The 20286-nt window shown below is 41.4% G+C and overlaps 1 protein-coding gene across 6 annotated transcripts in view; it reads right to left on the reverse strand.

Annotated features, from left to right (window-relative positions):
* Positions 1-1290: 1290 nt before the first annotated feature.
* vav2 (vav 2 guanine nucleotide exchange factor) overlaps positions 1291-20286 on the reverse strand; it is a 68491-nt gene continuing 49495 nt past the window's right edge. Inside the window, exons 4-29 of one of the 6 annotated variants that reach the window (XM_061293365.1) lie at positions 18157-18225; positions 16027-16132; positions 15406-15504; positions 14662-14730; positions 14360-14460; positions 11001-11100; positions 10417-10512; positions 9112-9180; positions 8948-9034; positions 8452-8537; positions 8258-8390; positions 7986-8000; positions 7465-7574; positions 7287-7388; positions 6657-6745; positions 6567-6580; positions 6452-6470; positions 6191-6318; positions 5971-6042; positions 5836-5897; positions 5496-5612; positions 5282-5369; positions 5080-5203; positions 4560-4646; positions 3997-4151; positions 1291-3109 (exon numbers count right to left, since the gene is read on the reverse strand). In XM_061293365.1, coding sequence (XP_061149349.1) covers positions 3062-3109; positions 3997-4151; positions 4560-4646; positions 5080-5203; positions 5282-5369; positions 5496-5612; positions 5836-5897; positions 5971-6042; positions 6191-6318; positions 6452-6470; positions 6567-6580; positions 6657-6745; positions 7287-7388; positions 7465-7574; positions 7986-8000; positions 8258-8390; positions 8452-8537; positions 8948-9034; positions 9112-9180; positions 10417-10512; positions 11001-11100; positions 14360-14460; positions 14662-14730; positions 15406-15504; positions 16027-16132; positions 18157-18225 — 2245 coding nt within the window. In that variant the 3' untranslated portion in view covers positions 1291-3061. Of the gene's footprint in view, positions 3110-3996; positions 4152-4559; positions 4647-5079; positions 5204-5281; positions 5408-5495; positions 5613-5835; positions 5898-5970; positions 6043-6190; positions 6319-6451; positions 6471-6566; positions 6581-6656; positions 6746-7286; positions 7389-7464; positions 7575-7985; positions 8001-8257; positions 8391-8451; positions 8541-8947; positions 9035-9111; positions 9181-10416; positions 10513-11000; positions 11101-14359; positions 14461-14661; positions 14731-15405; positions 15505-16026; positions 16133-18156; positions 18226-20286 lie in introns of those variants that run through there. The other 5 variants (XM_061293362.1, XM_061293361.1, XM_061293364.1 and 2 more) reach the window with 5 other exon arrangements.

Genomic DNA, 20286 nt, shown 5'->3' on the forward strand with positions numbered 1-20286 from the left:
ATTAAACTGAATTGACCAATAAAGTCTAGTTGCAACATCACTCCAGATGTTGTGACCAAGGAACCATTGACGGTATCGTTCTATGGTTGCCGTGCCAATGTCAATTGTCATTCAAAAAAAACATTTTTCATCAAAGGTTGGCAAGCTTTGGCAGAGGTTGTGCTCCAGCAATAGAATTCCATTTGAAAGAGAAAATAATAATAAAAAAAACCTGCTCCGTCGAGTAAACCCGGTGACCACCCGAAGCGAGCGCATTCATTTTGGAACAAAGGTGCTATTATATCAAAGTATCTTACATAATCCAAATGTCAAATCATGAACAATAAACAAGGAAAAAAATAGAACATGTATTTCAATTGCCACTGACTGCGATGGAGAGTTTCCAGCTAGCACTGGAATAACAATGAGAAGGGACGCTGGACAGATGAAAGGAAAATTTGGATGAGGTTAAAACATTTGATCAAACCGCAAGATTGGATCGTGAATAAACAACGGCACAGAGGCTGGCTCATAGGACTCCTTTCTAATAGTTGATCATATCATTAAAAAAAAAACAAAAAGGTATGAACCATTATGCCAGAAGTCGGATAGATAAAAAGAAATAAACAGCGTAAGGGGACAGCAGTAACTTCTGGAAAAGTTCGGAAAGTAAAAAGGGGAAACATTTGGAACACAAAGCAGAAAGACAAAATCCTCCGGGGACAATATTTTGTCTCTGACCTCTTCGTTTTGACATTTACGTGACAGCATTTCTCAATTTGTCAAATAATAAGTGCCCTCCAAGCAAAACAGAGCAAATAAAAATCAGTCGGAGTTCACAAGAAGTTGAGAAAGACCTACGTTCTTCCAACGCAGACATTGAGATGAGCAGCGTGGGAGGACAGAGCTGGCAAAACAAGACAGAAGCAACTCATGCCACCTTTACCATGTCTGTGATGTTGAGGTCTTCAAAATGAGAACCATGACATTGGCTTCTCTCATTTGACATAAGATCTTGCGGGTAAACACATTGCCCGACGCAAAATAGTGAGTGATGTCATCAAGCTGGAATTTTTTTTTTTTTGTCTCAGAAAAAGCAAGGACACAAAATGCTTCAGGCTACATGTAATGGTAATTATCAAATATAAAGACAGCAAAAACAAAAGAAAAAAATAATTTATACTAAAGCAATTTAGTCACAAATTGAGTCATTTTGATGATCAATTTGATGAAAGAAAGACATTTTCGAAACCAGCATGAAAAACAAATTCAGAGACACGCGAGGCCAAACATGACAAAATATGATGTGTATAAATTTGAAATATTTATTCCATCATAGACCTCATTTAGAAACCATTCAACCAAAAATGTGCACAATGACGTACAGATATTTTTTTTTTTTCCAGAATGTACTGAGAGGAGTTGAAATATCAATAGCTACATGCGTCGGGCTCTTCTTGTCCAGGGGCTGAATCAAGACAACCTGAAAATGTTCTTAGTGATGAAATGGACACAATTGCAGAAATAAGATGTCAATAAATATGATGATGTGGTGCAAGTATAAAACCATGCGATACCTGGGGACAGCGGCAAGGAAATGTCACTCACACTCTACACGATCGTAAATCTATGCATAGAGTGCCAAACAATCACCAGAGTTAAACTGAAACACTCGGCACTGTATCACACCCCCGCAATTTTCCGAGTGTGTGCAGATTACAGATGATTAGTACACAAATGCACCCACACACACATACACGCTTAGTCATCCACACGTACTTTTTTATGGCAGTTTAATTCTCAGTTGACACAGCACCGACCAAAGAGGATTTTCACATGTGACAACCAGGAGGAAACACATCTGGTCACCTGATCATCCATAAAAAAATCCATAAGGCAGCATACGACGGAAATAAAATTCCATGCAGACAGTAAAAAAAAAAAGCGGCCAAAGTTGGCGATCGGTTCAGTTGGGTTAAAAAAATACCAATATTAGCTGGAGTAGTGAAGTTTTGTTACTACAGATAGGAAAACGAAGCTTCAAATGTGCTTCATGAACCAGTTGGTGTATTTTTTGACTCATCTAGATGGCACTCGGTATTTTTTAATCCTCTTTGTATAAACCAACAGCGCCATCTGGAGAAATCCAAAACTACAACTGGTTCATGAAGCACATTTGAAGCTTCGTTTTCCCAAGTTGTTTCCCTTTCATATCCTGTTGATGAAACTGATAATAAAACTGATGTGAGCTGTGATTGTTTACTATAAAGAAAAAAAGTACGACTCTGTGAATTTCTTCCCCTTAGTTGCATTCAGTGACTCAACTACCGTCCATTCTCGGGTTCAATTTTTCTTCTTCCCCATTTGCATGTGCACAATTTGTCCTTTTATCGATGACAAATGTCGTTTAGCGGCTGATGTTGAGGTTGGAAGCAGTCTTTGAAAGGCACCGAACTGTACATTGGTGTTTGTGTGGGCTGCGCACGGACGGACACATGCATGCATGAGAAGCCAAGCCAGTCAACAAAGTCTTTTTCCTTCCACTGGAGTCAACCCACAAGGCATCACCATGACAACTAAGGCAAAATCTGTCAATGTGAAAAGAAAAAGAGCATCTTGTTTTTCTCTCTCCTCGTTTTCTTTGCAGATTTCTCTGCTGTTGCGAAATCCCCCACAAGTAACCACAGTCATGATAATAATCTCTATTCAATAAATTATCTATACTGTACAATTATTCCACCTCGCAGAGGTCCGCAAGTTTTTTTTCTTCTTCTTTTTTTTCCAGAGTAAAGCTATCCACAGTCTGTTTTTGCGATTCCGCTCTTATCCGTACAGGAATAAACGAGGGATCCCTTGAAACGAGCAAAGCCGAGGCAAACTTGAAGACGGGGGGTTGGCAAGGTGCTTGCGATCCAGCAGAAGCATCGACAATGACAAAAAAAAAAAAAAAAGTTTCTTTCCTGGAGAGTGAATGAGGCGTTTTCCTCTGAGATCAGCAGATAGATACATTTAAAGATGTTTCCTGATTTTTTTTTTTGTATTTATTTTTTTAAAGGGGTACCAGGTGGGCAAGATCCAGCCCTTACTGGACTCCTTCTTCATCCACATAGGTTGAGGGAAACCACCCAATCTGAAAACCAAAAAAAAAAATTCATACTGGACAAATGACGCTGATAGACACATCGATCATCTCTTTCTGATCTCGCGATGAACGATGAACTCATCAGAATGCAACCGCCCATGCATAGGAAGATATTTGCATTATTTTCAGAACACTCCATGCTCGGCTGGAGCAGCCTCATCAGTCTTCTTTTATGGCTTCACGTGGAGCACTACTTGAGCTGTTGCTAAGCAACAAAGTTTTCTTACTTGTTGCGTGAGTGAAGTTGAATATTGAACACCGTGTGGATGTTCCAAAAAAACAGCACAGAAGTAAATCGTTATTTCATTATTTAGTGATGTTTGACCATGGAAACGCAACTGGGAAGGAATCTCGGACAAGCCATTACTAATTAAAGGCTAAAAATCGACCAAATATTTCTCTTGTTGCTTGAATGCATTTAGTGATGATCATGGATTCGGGGCAGGAAGAACTGAGCCCCACCCGGCCACCAGAGGGCGCTAAGTGCCATTTACTACAATAGAAATGATGACTAAGATAAATAGCGCATGCAACCCATAATGTAAATCAAGGCAAAATGGAAAAAAAATAAAAACACTATGGGAGAATGCACAGTGACAGATTTGTCAGGGTCACGCCCCGAGTGCGAACCTGAAAAATATACTCTATAGTCCCCACCGGTTTTAGTCACGTAAAAATGTTACAACATACAACATACTGTGGTGCAAAAATAATAATAATATTTTAAGATTCTTTAATTCAAACAATTCATATATATACGTGAATCAACAAGATGAAGATGTGATGCAAACATAATAATAATAATAATGATTGATTTATTTAAACAATTCATATATACGGAATAAAAAAGATAAAAACTCCAGCAGTTTACTCACCCGTCCATTGGCCTCGCCTTTCCACCATCCTTGGTCCCCTCCGATTTTGCTGTATATTTTGACAACGTCTCCTTCTCGCAGAGACAGTTCTCTCATGTCTCGTGCTGCAAAGTTATACCTGGCCACGGCTGTACTCACAACGCGAGGTGTAAACACTGAAAAATGTCACACAGATAAAACACAGATCAACACCACATGACACTTGAGTTTGTAAGTAGCACGCTAAGCTATTATTTATGAATTTTAAATAAGACCATCTCTGGCTGGCAGGTGAAAGTTCAGACTTGCACTTGGAGGCACTAATTATTCGTACTGAATATGAACGGGAAAAAAAAAGTTCAGTGTCCAGTGTGACCCAATGTAGCCCAACAGTAAATTGTTTCATCACAGGAGAGGAAATTGGTTTTCTTTCCTTGAATTAATGAGGGAATACCACACCCAGGGAAGACTGAAGTCTGAGTAATAAAATGAACAAAAGCAAAGTAGCAGAAGTAACGCCTTTCGGGACAAGCGACAACTCGAGGCGAGATAAAAAGAGGCGAGAATCAGAAGCAAGCCGGTACCTGACCAAAAAGGAGCCGAGCTCTGAGAGGAGAAATTCAGGCCCTGCGGACTGAGGAAGGAGAAGTTGTAGGAGGCGCAGGTGGCTGCTAAGAGGAAGAAAGAAAGTGGGAAGAAAACAAAACAAGGAAATAAAGTTGGGAAATGTGTTGAAGTGCAAGCAGTGCTGAAGGCCAAAAAAGCAGGGGAAATTCGATGCGTCTAAAGCACACGTGATAGTGCTGGGGCAAACGAAGCTTCAAATGTGCTTCACGAACCAGTCGTACTTTCTCACTCCTCTGGATGGCGGTCTCAGTTAAATATTGAGCTGAAAGCTTTTGATTATTTTTTTCAACCTCTGTTCAAACCAACAGTGCCATCTAGAGGAATGAAAAAACACAACTGTTTCATGAAGCGCATTTGAAGCTTCGTTTGCCCATCACAAAGTCAAACTGTGGAAGGAGGGCTAAAACAACGACAACTAACCTACAAATGTGTTTTTAACCCGCTTTGAAGTGCATGGCAGAATTCAGAAGACCATACCTGGCGAGCGGGAGCTGCTCCGCGTCAACGAACGCTCCCTCGCCTTGTAGGGATATCGCAAGGTGGTATCTAGCAGCTTGAAACTCTCTTTGAGTGAATGGGACTGATAATACTCCACGAGCTCCTGTTGGCCAGCACAACAAATCAATGCAGCCTTTGTTTGGAATCATCACGCTGTGTATCTTCACCGTTGGGTATTTACCAGAAGGCTCTCGAACTTCTTGGCCTCGGTGATGTGAATCCAGCTGTCTTTCTCAATGACTTTAATGTGTTTCACTTCATCGTTAAATCTGCGAGGCGGAACGACAAGCCCGTTGTGATTCTTCTTCTGATTGAGTGAACGACTTGATCACGAGCGTGTTTGACAAAAGCCATCAAATTGCTAATTTTCTCCCTCTTGATGAAATCGAACTTACTTGATGCTGATGGCGAACCTCTCAGCTTCAGCTGTCCGCTCCCTGATGAGGTAGGTCCCGCTGCTGTGGGATTTTAAGAGGTTGTCAGCTTGCTGGCGTTCCATATTTCCCGCAAACCTATCGGCAGGAGCAGAGAATAAAAGCCGAGTCATTTCGTGTCACGACTCGCGCGACATCAAGCGGTCGCGTCGCAATTCAACTTTAGACAGGAGCCGTCAAATAGTTCGTCAAAGCTTGTCGACGCCAATGGAGCTGACAGGATTAAGGATACGACAGAACGCACAGCCCTGTTCATTGAGATTGCGGAAAAAAAAGAAGAAGAAAATGTTTCGGGCCTTACCATGGATAGCCGTAGTAGTCGGCGTCCCTTGACGACTGCCTGCTGGATATCGACTGGAAGGGCTGTCACGAATACAACACGGTCAAGTCGTCCAAAATGTAAAAGTTCACCTCTTGCTGAACACGGTGGTCTCACCTTTGGGTCGAGGTACGGTTTCACGCAGGAACTGGGGAAGAAGCCATTCTTTTGCGTTTGGATCAATCTTCCCTGAGAGACAAGATAATTGAATGTGTTATATAAAACCGCAGAATGAACTCGATGAACCTCTGAAGATGATTATTAATTATACCTTCAACTATGAAAAGGATGCTGTCAGTCATTTTGTGAAAATAATACAGCAACGTGTCTGCTTTACCTCCCACCACGCGGTGTCAGGATCCCCCTTCAGCAGCTCGATGTAGTCTCCCGTTTGAAAGGACAGAGCTGTCTTCCCCGGGGGTGCTGGTGTACCGTGGTAGTTTCTCACTGCTACCATCTTGGGGCCTGGAAAAAAATAAAATAATTCAATTTCCAAATAAACCCAGAATAGAAGGGTTGAACATGTTAAGGAAATAACTCCTACCACAAGATGGCAGTAAAGAGCTATGCTTCCACAGCAGTGAATGAGAGCACTTACCAGAGGATATTCCAGGTTCCTGCAAATGATAAAAAAAATGAACAAGATAATTACTCAAGAGTCTTTATGGCTAATTTCCACTATGCATAACTGTATAGTATTTCCATCTACTCACCAAGTCAAGAGGATCTGAAATCAATCAAAGAAACGGAAGAGGAAGTCAGAGAGGATAATAAAAATAATCATAATAATAATAATATCTTACTGATTTTGCAGATGGTGATGACTTCCAGACACTCTTTATGTGCTCCTGTTCCACACCGAGAGCAAAAGTAACCCTGATAGAAGATGCCCCTAACGGATACACACACAGACACACACATCATGTCCAAATGAACCTTATGTAACAACAATTTCCCTGCGGGGCTAAAAAAATGTTTACAGTAAAACTGTGACACATTTTCAATAAAAATATAGATCTTAAAGAACATGCTGTATTTCATCACACATTGTCATTTTGTGCCCCACGAGTAATTAGCATGTAGCAGGTAGCCCAGAATATTGGCGCAAGCCTTTTCGACTGGCTGCGAATCCAGGTCAGGCCGGCCATGAAATTTGTGGGTCAATACACAAAGTGGAGTTTATCCAAGCCAACTCTGCATTGCTCAGTCTGGTGTGGTAGAGGCGGACACATTGATTCCATGACACGGGTAATCCTCCATGTTTAAAAATATAGCTGTCAGCCTCAGTGAAGCAAACACGTCACACATTGTGCTTCATTCCCCCAAATTGTCGAAGCTGGATTTATTTCACGTCTGGCTTTGGATCATGGAAATTGGATGAAATGCAAAAACAAGAAAACACTCTTAAAGGATCGCCTCGCTTCGTTTGTTACCTCAGTAGCATCTTGCAGGCTCGACAATTTGTGTTCTTATCAAACGTGTGCATTTGGAAGTTATGCTGGTTAGCCGTCGCTCTCTCCGGTTTGATGTTGGACCTGTGAGGGAAATAGCAGCCAATGATTTCATCGATTGAGGTCATTAAGAATAAATGCACGATGCGCTCAAACTCACATGGCCATTTCAAACTGCTCCATCCATTTCCTCTTTGTGTCTTCTGTTTTACAAAAGAACTGGAAGCCCTGCTTCCCTTGCAGGTGGATCAGGTAGAATCCATAAGACCACTGAAGAAAAAAAACACGAGTTAGTAGAAGATGGCAACGATGTGAATCCGAGCAAAGGCCAGATGAAATAAAACAGTCCCACTTAACTCATTTATTCATAACTATGTGATGTTGTACATGCTTAAGCAATGCTTGAGAGTACCGTAATTTTCGGACTTCAAGTCGCACTGGAGTATAAGTCGCACCAGCCATAAAATGCCCAAAAAAGTGAAAAAAAAAACCATATATATGTATATAAGTCGCTCCTGAGTATAAGTCAACCCCCCCCCCCACCCAAACTATAAAAAAAAAAACGCGACTTATAGTCCGAAAATTACGGTAAGATGCGTGCATTTGCCACATGACACCCAAAAATAAACACCAGCACCATCGTGAAACAATGAGTTCAATGAAAGAGGCACTTGCGCTTACCATTTTTCCACTTGACTGGTAAGCATGCAAAAAGAAAGACACCATAAAAAGACCCAGTTACACATGCGACATGGAAACACATGCAGATTAAAAACAAAAAAAAAGCCACGTTAGACTGGCTGCCATATGCTCCGATTGACATTTTTATGAATCATGACCATTTGTTGCCTTTACATGATTTCTCAAGCATGGATGAGCACGTCCAAGTTTTTCTTCCAACTACTAAGGCCGTCATGATTACCGTTATCAAAATTGTAAACGAGACTTTTTACCTTTTTCATGTCTCTGTTGTTCATGGGGTCATCGGACATTTTATACAAGTGCAGTTCGATAATCTCTTTGAGCTCGTAGCTATAACCTTTCCTCTTGCAGACAATCACCACTTTATCAAACAGGAATATATACCTGGAAATACACGTTAGTCAATCTACGATCGTTTTTTTCCTTCGGCGTTGTTGAGACTCACCGGTCTTGTTTGGTACGGTTGACGATGGAGCAGACCTTCAGCTCGCCGTCTATCTTTGGCCTTCCGTACTCTTCCAGCTTCACCTGCTGCTTAGGTCACACACACATAGTCGGGGTCAATTCACTGATTGTTATCACTAATGAGAGACTATAAATAATTCAGAAGCACAGGGAAGCTCGCTGAGAATCCAAATAGATGGTAAGAAAATATACTTCTCCATCCTTGTATTGTACATTTAACAGAAGTACAGAAAAAAATTACCCAAGGGCATTAATTTGTGGATTTTTTTTTTATGCCTCTAACATTGCACAAAAAAAAGGTTGAAATAATTTGTTGATTAAAACTAGTGATGGGCAAACGAAGCTTCAAATGTGCTTCATGAAACAGTTGTTGTATTTTCTCCATGACACTCTGTTCAAGATTGACCCAAAAGCCCTCTGACTTGCCAACTCCTTAATTTAAAGCAGTGTACTGATGACCAAGCGAAAATACTTACAAGATTTTCTATCGAACTTTGGAATTCACTTATTTTCTTCAGTGTCTCGTTGTCCCGCTTGACCTCATTGATGTACATGGCCAAGTCCTGACAGCACACACACACACAAACAATAAATAAAAAATTCACATTTAAAATCAATTCCAAATATTTGTAACACAAACCTGCATAGCCTCCAGTGCCTCCTTTAATTGTTGCCTCTCTGGTCGGTCCGTCGAGTGACTCAGAAGTTCCTGTGAAGGAAAAAAAGCAACAAAATCATTAACATTAAGTATATTAGCTGAAACCAAGAACCGGGCCAAAGACAATACATAAAAAAAAAAAAAAAAGGAAGACATTAGAGTCAGTTGTAAGAAGACTCCAGTTGCGAAATTGCAGTAACAAGAGAACCACAACTATTGCCTCCCACAGACAAACATTCCGCATCTTTATGTTCTGCAATTGCTTTTTTTCTCTTCCACCGAGAGGGAAGTAATTAAATGCTGCAATGATGTATGAAATGCCGTCGAGCTGCAATGAGATTTGGACCCATAAATCATTGCGAGTGGGGAAAGGAGATGATGGGCAAAATATTCAAAACGGAGGTCATAAAGTCACAACAAACTCAAATTGTAAAGGTAAATACGGTCTTTTTCTATTTTATATAACTTTGTGTATTTGAGCCATGACAGAAAAAATAAAAAAAAATGTTGCTTGTGTCTCGCGGCCGGACACACAACAAGCAATAAACTTGTATGTACGACGCCTTCCTGAAAAGCGACGAAGAGCGGTGAAATGGGCTGAGCTTAATCGAATTAGTTCACGCTTGATTTGACCTTAGTGCCTGGCTGCAACCCAGAATTGCGGGGGGGTTCTATTCACACTGATAGAGAAGTCCCAGAACTGCCTGGACCTTCTATCAGCTTAGCACTTTGCCACTTTGTCACGTCACGAACTCTAATGTGATGGAACACATGTCTCGAATAATCCGTTATTTCTTTCATCAAATATAAATTCCAAGCCGGCACACTTCAAGGGGAGAATCCCACCTGATGCTCATACAAATATTTATTGGGATGAATAAAAAAAGAAAATCATGAATCATTCAGTAACCAACAACATTCAGTCCTGCCAAGGCTGAAATATTGCTCGGTGTCCGCGTAACACAAAATCCTGGATTTCTGCAAATACCTGATGTGATTAGAACTACTTACGCAATCTTAAAAGCTGCTGAAATCGGATGAAATATCTACCGTAATTTTCTGACTATAAGTTGCGTTTTTTTTCCATAGTTTGGGTGGGGGGGCGACTTATACTCAGGAGCGACTTATATCCATATATATGTTTTCTTTTCACTTTTTTGGGCATTTTATGGCTGGTGCGACTTATACTCCAGTGCGACTTATAGTCCGAAAATTACGGTAAGTCAGCGCTGGTTCAAAAACAGGACTGATTCATGAAGCAATTTGAAGCTTCATTCTCCTACCTACCTTTAGCAGTAAGTGATACTTGAGTACCCTCTGCATAGGAACCACCAGAAGATCCTGCAGCTTGAATTTGCCCTCCTGGACTTTCATCGTACATTCCTGTAAAGCAGCAACAACAGTTTATTATTACTCGTGACATAAATGTTGTAATTCCTAGCCAATTAAGAGACACGCATTAACAATTTATGCGACTCGGTTGCCGTAGTAGCAACGCTTCGGAAATTCCATTTGCAACAATGAAGTCGGTTTCTTTTTTGAGCGTACAAAAACATTTCCCAACTATTTGTGGCATAAATGCAAGCTAACATAGAGGTTCCTTTGACAAAAAACAAATGGCGTGTTTCCAAACGAAACAGTGGGCCTTTAAGGCTCCCTTCATAGCGGCTTGTGTGTTTTCAAGCTTCCATAACTCTGCGGTAACAGGCGAGGCTTATTCGTCTTTAAACGGCTTTATTGTGAGAAGTGTTTGGATCACCGTACAAAGAGGCTTCCTGTGCCTTTCTGTGAATTCACAGATTTTTATTTAAATCTAATAAAACTCACCTATTTGCTTTTTTGCGCTATTTATAATTGGTAGAGGTGATTACCTCGACTTTGATCTTGACATCTTCCCGTGTCGCTATTAGTTCATCCAGTGTCTTCTGGGCGTTCTCCATGTGGCTGCAGTATTGGCCATAGATTAATAACCTGAAGAGACAATCAATGAGTTTTTGGTTGTGCTTTGATAATTGCTACAAAGCACAAAATGTTCAATCGCAAAACAATTGCGGGGTTACAGATTTGAACGAAATCAAGTAGACTGAGAAATAAAGTGACGGAATCCGCTTAAAACCTGACACAACATATGGCAGGAAATTTTAATCTTTAAATTGTCAGGAGGGATAAATATCTTTTTGTGGAAACACTCAAGACAAAACAGACGGCCCGGAATCGACTTGAAAGCAATTATCGCCGCAGTCGTTAAGACAATGTCTTACACGTTCATTTTAAGATTTACGACAAAATGTGAGCCAAGGAGCAATTTCCCACAACGGGGAGCGGATGAATGAATATGTGAATAAATGTATTATAATTTGGACTGAATTGTGAATAACATGAATAAGTAATGACTACATTTGAATCCCGGGGCAATATTTGGAGGGGTCTTGCCAATAAAATGGAATGACTGAGGGCCAATAGAAGCCGGCCCTTGATTCTCTTGCTCTTATCGGGATGTGAGGAGGAGAAAAAGAATATTAGCTAATTTTGAGCGGTGAGGATATGAAGGCCACGTTCATTAGATTTCATAATGGAACGCTGACATAGATGTAGAGGTTCAACCACGGGGGAGCTCAATGTCAGCTCGACATGGGCGTTCCCCCCCTCAGCACGTGAGACACATTCTACTCGCTCGCTGAGTGGAAAGTAGGCCGCTGGCAAGGATCGCAGCGTTGGCACCCTGGCATGATAATCTAACACGGCAAACTCGAAGTGGAATCGAGACTCTCGAAGATCTGAGAGCGGCTGCGGGTTGGGAAACTACCTTATTTTCCGGACTATAAGGCGCACCTAAAAAACTAGAATTTTCTCAAAAGCAGACAGTGCGCCTTATAGTCCGGTGCGCCTTATATATGGATCAAATTCCTAAATTTAAACTGGCCCGAAGCATTGTGTCATGAAATCAATCATAGGTGGCCCGCTGAAGACTATGAATCATGAATCAAAAAGACTATGGATCATTATTTTGTGATTATAAAGTAACTTGTTGCGTCTGAAGTTGAAATAAAAAAGATAAAATGGAGAATGATTTGATTTAGATTAAAAATTTGACATGATGCCTTATATAAGGACAAAGTTTTAAAATGGGCCATTCATTGAAGGTGCGCCTTATAGCCGGTGCGCCTTATAGTCCGGAAAATACGGTACAGTGGCGAGCTGTGCTGAAATCGCAGTGTTCCGAATTTGAACCATAATGAAAACACTGATTGACAAATATTATTGGGTGGTTTTGTTATGAAGTGCTGACTCCATGAGTGAAAATACAAAACAAGTAGCGTTAGCGCTACTCGTCGTCATGGTGACAAAAAATGAACTAAGCATTGATTCTGGAGCAGGTTGAAAAGCATCAATAGATAAATCCATAGTGTCAATAAAAAGCACTGGTGAAAGTCTGCTGGAACAAATTCCAACAAAATAAAACCATGAAGGCTTCAAGCAGTGTTAGGGAAGGGGGCGACTATAGTTCCAATTTAATAACAGTCCTTTCATTGGCGTCAGAAGCTGGGTACTTCCACACATGGATGCCAGAGGGCTAATAAGCACATTGCGCCATGCAAGACTCTCCTTGGCCCAGTCCATAATTAGTCCATCACATACGCTCCACTTGACACCAAGTCTGAGCAAACCGCACAGTAGGAGGTAACCACTCATCGTTTGCAGTCTCTAAAAAGCGACAAAGTCATATTGTAAAGGTTTCAAAGAATTCAACATGTTAGTTTGGCCTCGGATGTCTCGTAATGGAAATGTTGGACTTCCCAATTTGGTCCAGAGGCGAAGCACTGAAGGAAATCACACGGCAAACCACAAGTGACAAGTTGTAATGGCGGCTAATCCTCTCTGACACGCGGCATTGGGAGCGTCTCACCTCCGTTCAACTCACGGGAAATGGAGTAAGTGGTGTTCAGATGCTCTTTGGAGGAGCCTCATGGCGTCGTCGTGATTAGGCGGCGCGAGGAAATCAGGGCGGCAGATTACTTCGGAAATGAGCCCGGGAATGTCGCAGATGAGGATATCGACACGAGGGTGCTTAGACGGCCATTTACTTTCTCGAGCCGCCTCTTTCCATTCCGTTCGGTTAAGAATTGAACCGCGGTCGTGATGAACCGCTGACATTTTCAACGTGGCATTCAGCTCGATGACAAATAAGAAAAAAAGGGGCTTTTCATCTTTCGTGCCAACACGAGAGGAAAAATGAATCGAGCACATTGTTGGAAAGGTCATTGGGACTTACAAGCATAGATAAGCAAATTAATTAGCCGGATAGGTCCTCGCGAACACTAGCCGGATGTCTGACGGGGGAGTTGGAATCCCCTGGTCACCGTTGTTTACGGCGGCGGAGAGACAAGACGGCGGCGGCCTCATAATGAGGCGGGTTCACGTGTCAATCACGACGGCCCAGTCAAAGCTCGTGACGCAGAAAATCTGCAAATCTAATGGACTCTTTTCTCAAAATAACCCCGTGTCGCATTTTGGAGAATGTCACTAAATGGAAATATAAACGCCGTTGCGGAATTTGTTTATGAATGGAAGCTGGACTAAAAGTGTTTGGAGCAAATAAATAAGGCTCTAATAAAAATATTTTTTAATAAAATAAAAATAATAATAAAATTACCGTATTTTCCGGCCTATAAGGCGCACCGGACTATAAGGCGCACCTTCAATGAATGGCCCATTTTAAAACTTTATCCTTATATAAGGCGCACCGGACTATAAGGCGCAGCCTTAATGCATCATGTCAGATTTTTAATCCAAATCAAATCATTCTCCATTTTATCTTTTTTATTTCAACTTCAGACGGAAACAAATTACTTTATAATCATAAAATAATGATCCATAGTCTTTTTAAGTCATGATTCATAGTCTTCAGCGGGCCACTTATGATTGATTTCATGACACAATGCTTTGGGCCAGTTTAAATTTAGGAATTTGGTCCATATATAAGGCGCACTGGGCTATAAGGCGCACTGTTGGTTTTTGAGAAAAATCTAGGTTTTTAGGTGCGCCTTATAGGGCGGAAAATACGGTAACAAATAAATATAAATAATGTAATAAACAAAAATAATATTAAATATGCTATGCAACAAGCAGTGGGGGCTTGCTCTCGAAATAAAAAAAAAAAAAAAGAAGCACATCATGAACGGGTGCAGAATCGATCATCACCATCGGTAGAAATCAAACATTTACTAACCGTTCTTTGAAGTCGAGGAAGATCTTCCCCAAACCGTTTCCTCCGGTGACCATGTTGAGGTCGATGGCTCGAAGCAGAGCAAAATGTACTTTGATCACATCCTGAGGAAAAAAAAAGAGCTTTTCAAAGTTGTGTGTCACTTAGGAAAGCAACAACAACTTGTTTTTGCTCGCAGGCACCTGGTCGACCACCGCGGGTCGCCCCGCGGGCCTGTTCTAAAAATACCTTGCTCATGATAGGATGGTGCCATTTGAAAATGCAATCACGGGATAACAATAATGCAATGTAGCATGTTTACTGACCTCAAGGTTGACAAAGATGGCCTCCATGTCTTGCGGACTCACAATTTGCCTCAATGGGATCATGTAGTTCTTTAATAAGAAAAAAAAAATACAGTGTACGGTATATTTACAAACAAATGCAGTTTTAATTGCACTCCAAAAAGTAAACCTGCACGTTGTACACTTTTCAACCTGTCACATTCCTTCATGCTAATGCTAACAAAGTGCGGAAGGCTTTATTAACCCCAACTCAATTAAGCTTAACGAGTCCTGTGATCATAAGGAGGGGTGCTTAGTCTCATTTATTCTCGTGCCGTTGAGATGCTGGAAACTCAGGATACACATTTTGTTTAATGAAATTAGTCGGGATCGTGATTTGTTTCTCTCCATCACCTTGCAAATGAAACCTGTCAACGCGAGCGAGAACCGACGCGTCAGCAATGCTGATTTCCAAAATGGGGTCGTGATGTGTGATGAAACATCATGAACTGACTGGAAAAATCTTTTCAAGTGTGTCTATTGTGATTTTGAGTGTCACTGTGTGATGTCAAAACCCGAAGGATCAGTTTCTCACACGGAGGCCGATTGCGTAATAACCACTATTGATCCCTTCCTGTGACATTTGTGCTCCCCAACAAAGCTGACAATACCAGACACCTCAATGCTGCGAACAAGCCCACACAAGACACTGACGGAAATGCACGTCACATTGAGGTCCGAGGTTCGTTAAAAAAAAAAAAAAAAAAAAATGCACTCATTCCTCACCTTCTCGATATCTTCTAGCGTCTTATAATACTTGGCTTCGGTCTCCTGGATCTCTACTAAGCAGCAATTCCGCTTGTCGTCTTCTGTCATGCCCATTTTCTACAACGCACAGAAAAGAAGTTATTTTATCGTTATTAAAGGATGATCAATAGCAACTGGTTTTAGCATGCTACATGACAGGGAAGGGCTGTGGGAATAATTCGTGGGGGAAATGAGGCACGATAATGACATAAATTGAATAAAATGTACGATATTGACATTTTTTCGTCAATGCAAATGATATCTAAAATGATCAATTTGTTTATGGTGTTGTAGTCATCCCCTGATGTCACATTTTCTCCCACGGGGACTGAGTCAACGTTTTGGAGCAGCTGCCGTGTACATTCAATTCCGCCACTAATTGGCACGTCATCCTTGAGGGACGTCTTTTTTGCTTTTTCCGCGGGGGGAGGACGGTGCCTCGCCGGGTTGGCTTTGATGCCGGCCGGGATTGATCGCAAAACGCAGCGCCACTCACCTGCATGTATCTGATCTGCAGCATGAGGAAGGCAAATCAATCCAAAAATTCAAAACAGAGCGGCGATAAATGACAAAAAAAGATGGAAGGCGTCCAGGCCTCACCATGGGTTGTCGTACTTCCACCTTAATGATGTCCTCGTAGATATCGTCGCCATCGTCCTCGCACGGGACGCAGTCGTAGACGTCATCCTCGCCCACGTCGTGCTCACTGGAGAACAAAAGTTGGACTTTCTTAGCACGCAAATGCTGCTGTTTTTTAGTTCTTAATATTCAATGTACATTTCTACATGAATAAAAATGATATGATGAACATATGCTCTCTGCCTTTGCGGGTACAATAATCCCTGAGTTCACCGAATGTGTGAAAAGGGTCATGAAAAAAAAAGATGAAAAAAAAGCCTTTCAATCAAATATTCAGCTTTGTTTTCACGCTCACGCAGGGCCCGTTTGAAGTTTTTTAATTGAGGTTGCTCGGTTCACTCAAAGTAATGTGCTTCCGCTTGCTTCATTATGGAAAGAAGGCGCTGTTGAATACTGAGAAGGTAGCATGAGGGGGGGGGGGAATAACGCTGTCCCCGACTGTCTTCTCCGTGAACTCTGGAATTACACAAACCTCCGCTGAGACTCTTGTGTGACATGGTGGGGCATTCCGAGAAACAAGAGAATTGAATAAGAAGTACAGAATTAAGTACAGATATAAAAACCGAGGAGAGTCAGACGAGCTCCAATCAATTGAGCTTTCCTCATGAGTAATAATAAAAACGGGTGGTCTGTACAGTGTGTACAAAAAGTACCTTAAAAAGATTTCAATGTCTTCGTTCAAATTACGAAACATAACATGAATAGCAGTAAATCTGTTTTGATTATTCCAAACACTGTTCCTGCATAATATCTATGCGTGTGCCTTTGCCAGATGAAATGATAGAGAGATACATTGTCATATTGTCGTGCATGCATGAGCATTTGTATGCATCACGGTACGTCAGGAAAGGAAGGAAAACCTAAGCACTCATGAATTAGGTTACATTTTCGGTCTGATTACCACGGCGACAAGCCACAGGGTGCGCTGGGTGTTTGCACGCAATCAGCCAAGTAGCTCGACGGCCTTGGCGACACGCAGACGGTGGATTTTGGTCAGGTGGTGGTGGTTGAACATCTCAGCATGGCACAGTTACTGAGCAATATTCCCCCGAATAAAGTATTCCAATTAAAAAAAATCGAAAAAGTATTTTTGAACAATTATAAAAACAAATATTTCACTTAACACTGAATGACCAATTTGTTTTAATTTTTGGACGTTTTCCCTCTAAATTAAAATTATTTTCTTGTCAGATTTTGGGGCATTAAGACCGGCACTGCAGATGAATTAAAAAACATTCTGTCAGATCATTTATCATCTTCCCAATGATGCCACTGAGCTTTTATGATCATATTCTGTGCAAGCTGTTGTTTTATAATGAAACCATATGCCTTGACTTTTCCTCTTTTTCTCCTTTAAGAGACTCTCGAGGAGTATTATGTCACTAAAATGGATGATTATTCCTCACCATTATCCTCCATCTCATTCCACTTCTTTGAAACCATATGTCACGCTAATTAATACATTTTTGAATGTTGCCTTACAGCAAGCACAACCGAAGCGCCAAACGTGTCCGACTGTGTTCTGCCCGTGACCTGCTGATGTGTGCGTCGATTGATGAAACAAAATGCATACTTGGTCTTTCCAAAAGGTCAAGAGCAGCTGTGGAGCAGAGCCGCATAATTAAGTCAATAAGATCAGATGGTGGCCTTGAGTTTGTGAACATGGATCACATCTTTCTAAAAAAAAATAATTCAAATTTGTATTTCTTCACCATTTTTTTTTACTGCTCGTTATTCACATTAACTGCACTCTAATCCCATATTAACCTGCTTGGCTGCCGTTTCTGCTCCGTATAGAACATCCATCCATTTCCTCCTCCCGTTCTCGCCATGAGATGTCACAGCTAAATATTCAAATATTTTTAGAACTAAATATTCTTCATTCAATCCCAGTTGTCACCCAAAGAAACACTGTCAAATGGGAGTACGATTCACCCACACATCCACGTTATAAAAAGCAGCCAGGGCAGGAATATTGCTGGTGTCGCCATGGCAACGGGCAGAGCGACTGAGAGTTTCTCCAGATCGTGAACAGGAGTCACTTTATCATGTGCGACATATTTGCGTGTGTGTGTCGGAATGCCAACTTACTCCGCCAGTTCCTCAAGACTCCGGTACACATCGTCCTCATTCAAGGCTGTGTCTTCTGTGGGGAAAGGTCTGAAAAGCAAACGGTAGTAGGTTGTCACTCCCATGTGCATCACACTTTCAGAGAAGAAGCCATCAATCATAAAAAAAAAAACATTTCCAAAATACGTCAGCCAAGATCTCGCCAGAGCCAACTTGGAACTGAAACTGGATGTGAGGAGACGAAACATCCTTTTTTTTGCAACACTGACGAATGTCTTCTGGACATTTCAAGGACTCTCAGAGGCAAAACATTAGAAGGAAACTGGAGATTCCCACGGATCATCCGTCAACTCTTACGGCTCCGCGAGTCGTACAGCCGACAATAAAAGCAAACCGTAAACGTGCTACCGTGAATCATACGATTCACCTTCTTGTTGACACACCGACTATAAAAGGACGACTCGGAAGTGACGGTACATAAAACCAAACGACTTGCGATTAGCTCATTAAACGCAGGGACTTTATTTGGAATTTGAAAGATGTGTGCTCTCTCCAAACATTCTCAAGTGCATGATTACATCGCGGTTGCTTTTGATTTGAACAGATTGCTACAGATCAGAAGCTATTACTTCAATGTCGGGAGTAATTTAAGACGATCAAAATCATTAAGGTGATAATGTGAACCGCCCGTGTGAAACTGAAATGCCAACTATCTAACGTGTGGACTTTATAAGGTTACCACAAAAGTCTAAATTAGTAGCTTTAAATGTCTTAATGATAGACTATTAGAATTCTATCAGCAGAAACTCAATGTTTATTTTTTTCTTGCTTGGGGGCTTATTCAATTAAACCATAAAGAAAAGCACGACAATGCAATTACACATATTCTCCAATAAACTCTTTAAATGTGAAACCAATTCTATTGTTAGCTAACCGTATGACTTTTTTGAAGGAAATACGACAATGGCAGCAAGAGGGACCCGCTGTTTTATCGGAAATTGTTAATATCCGACAACGCCGGGTTGCCTTTGCGATTTGTGGATTTACACAACAGGGGATCACTGCAAGTGTTATTGTGTAAACATGCCTCCATCTTTATAAGGTAATTAAACCAAATTCATTATTGGATCATTTTTATCGCGTTGTGCTTTGTTCTTCCAGAAAAGCACTTGACATTGCAGGTCTTGGATCAGCTCACAATCTTTCATCATTTTAAAAATATAAATATATTCTCCACATGAGCAGAGTGACAGCTATCAAGCTAATGAGCACTCAGCCAGCTAGCCAAAGGTCAGCCATCGCTGTCATTTATCACACGCACTCTCGAGAATTAAGCAAGCCAATCTCGAAATCAGTTCCTGAATGCGGTTCGAAACCCGAGTTGAGAAAATCCGACGCCAAAACTTCACGGGATTTATGCAACTCTCATCACTAGCGTTATGAGCGCAAGCTAGCACCGGGGCTCTTCCTCCCGAGCGCAATAACCCACCCACATTTGACGACCCCCTCCAATGAAATGCACACTATATTATAAGTTATTAATGGAGTCCCGCAGGGCAAAATTTAATTACATTGTAGTTTGTGGGGCCGCGGCCTTGCATCTATCACCTCAGTGTTGTTTTGCGGAGCCAAGCACTCTCTAATGCTGCTGTTTTCATTTCTCCTAAATGGTGCAACAAGGTGCCATTGGACTATGTTTATAATTTCATCAGATCTCCTCTAACACCTTGTCTCCTGACTATTCCCCGCCATTATTGGCAAGGCGGCTAGTTGTAGTCTTCACGTGCGCTACTCTTCCGAAGAAAAGTCAAGCGACAGTAAATGCCCGTTGTTTTGTTGTACCCAATACATGTATTGATCAGGTTATAGACGGCCTCCTTAAAGAGATTTGTGCAGTGAAAATAAACAAATCCAACCATGCGAACTTTTGTCAGCATTGTTGTCCTACTGTTGAGCCCTTTTTGATTAGTCCCATAAATTTAACAAACCCCTAGCCATGTTGAATTTTCCTCAGTCCATACGGTAAATTCCGGCATAAAGGGAATTGTCGGCACGCGTGTGCAGGACACCGGCGCGCTGAGCCGTAGCCATTGATCAGCCGCTGTCAGAGAGGAGAACAGCGGTGTAGTTATTAGATGGGAATTCGGCTCA

Source organism: Syngnathus typhle, linkage group LG12 (assembly GCF_033458585.1).
Source record: "Syngnathus typhle isolate RoL2023-S1 ecotype Sweden linkage group LG12, RoL_Styp_1.0, whole genome shotgun sequence".
Classification (NCBI taxonomy): domain Eukaryota; kingdom Metazoa; phylum Chordata; class Actinopteri; order Syngnathiformes; family Syngnathidae; genus Syngnathus; species Syngnathus typhle.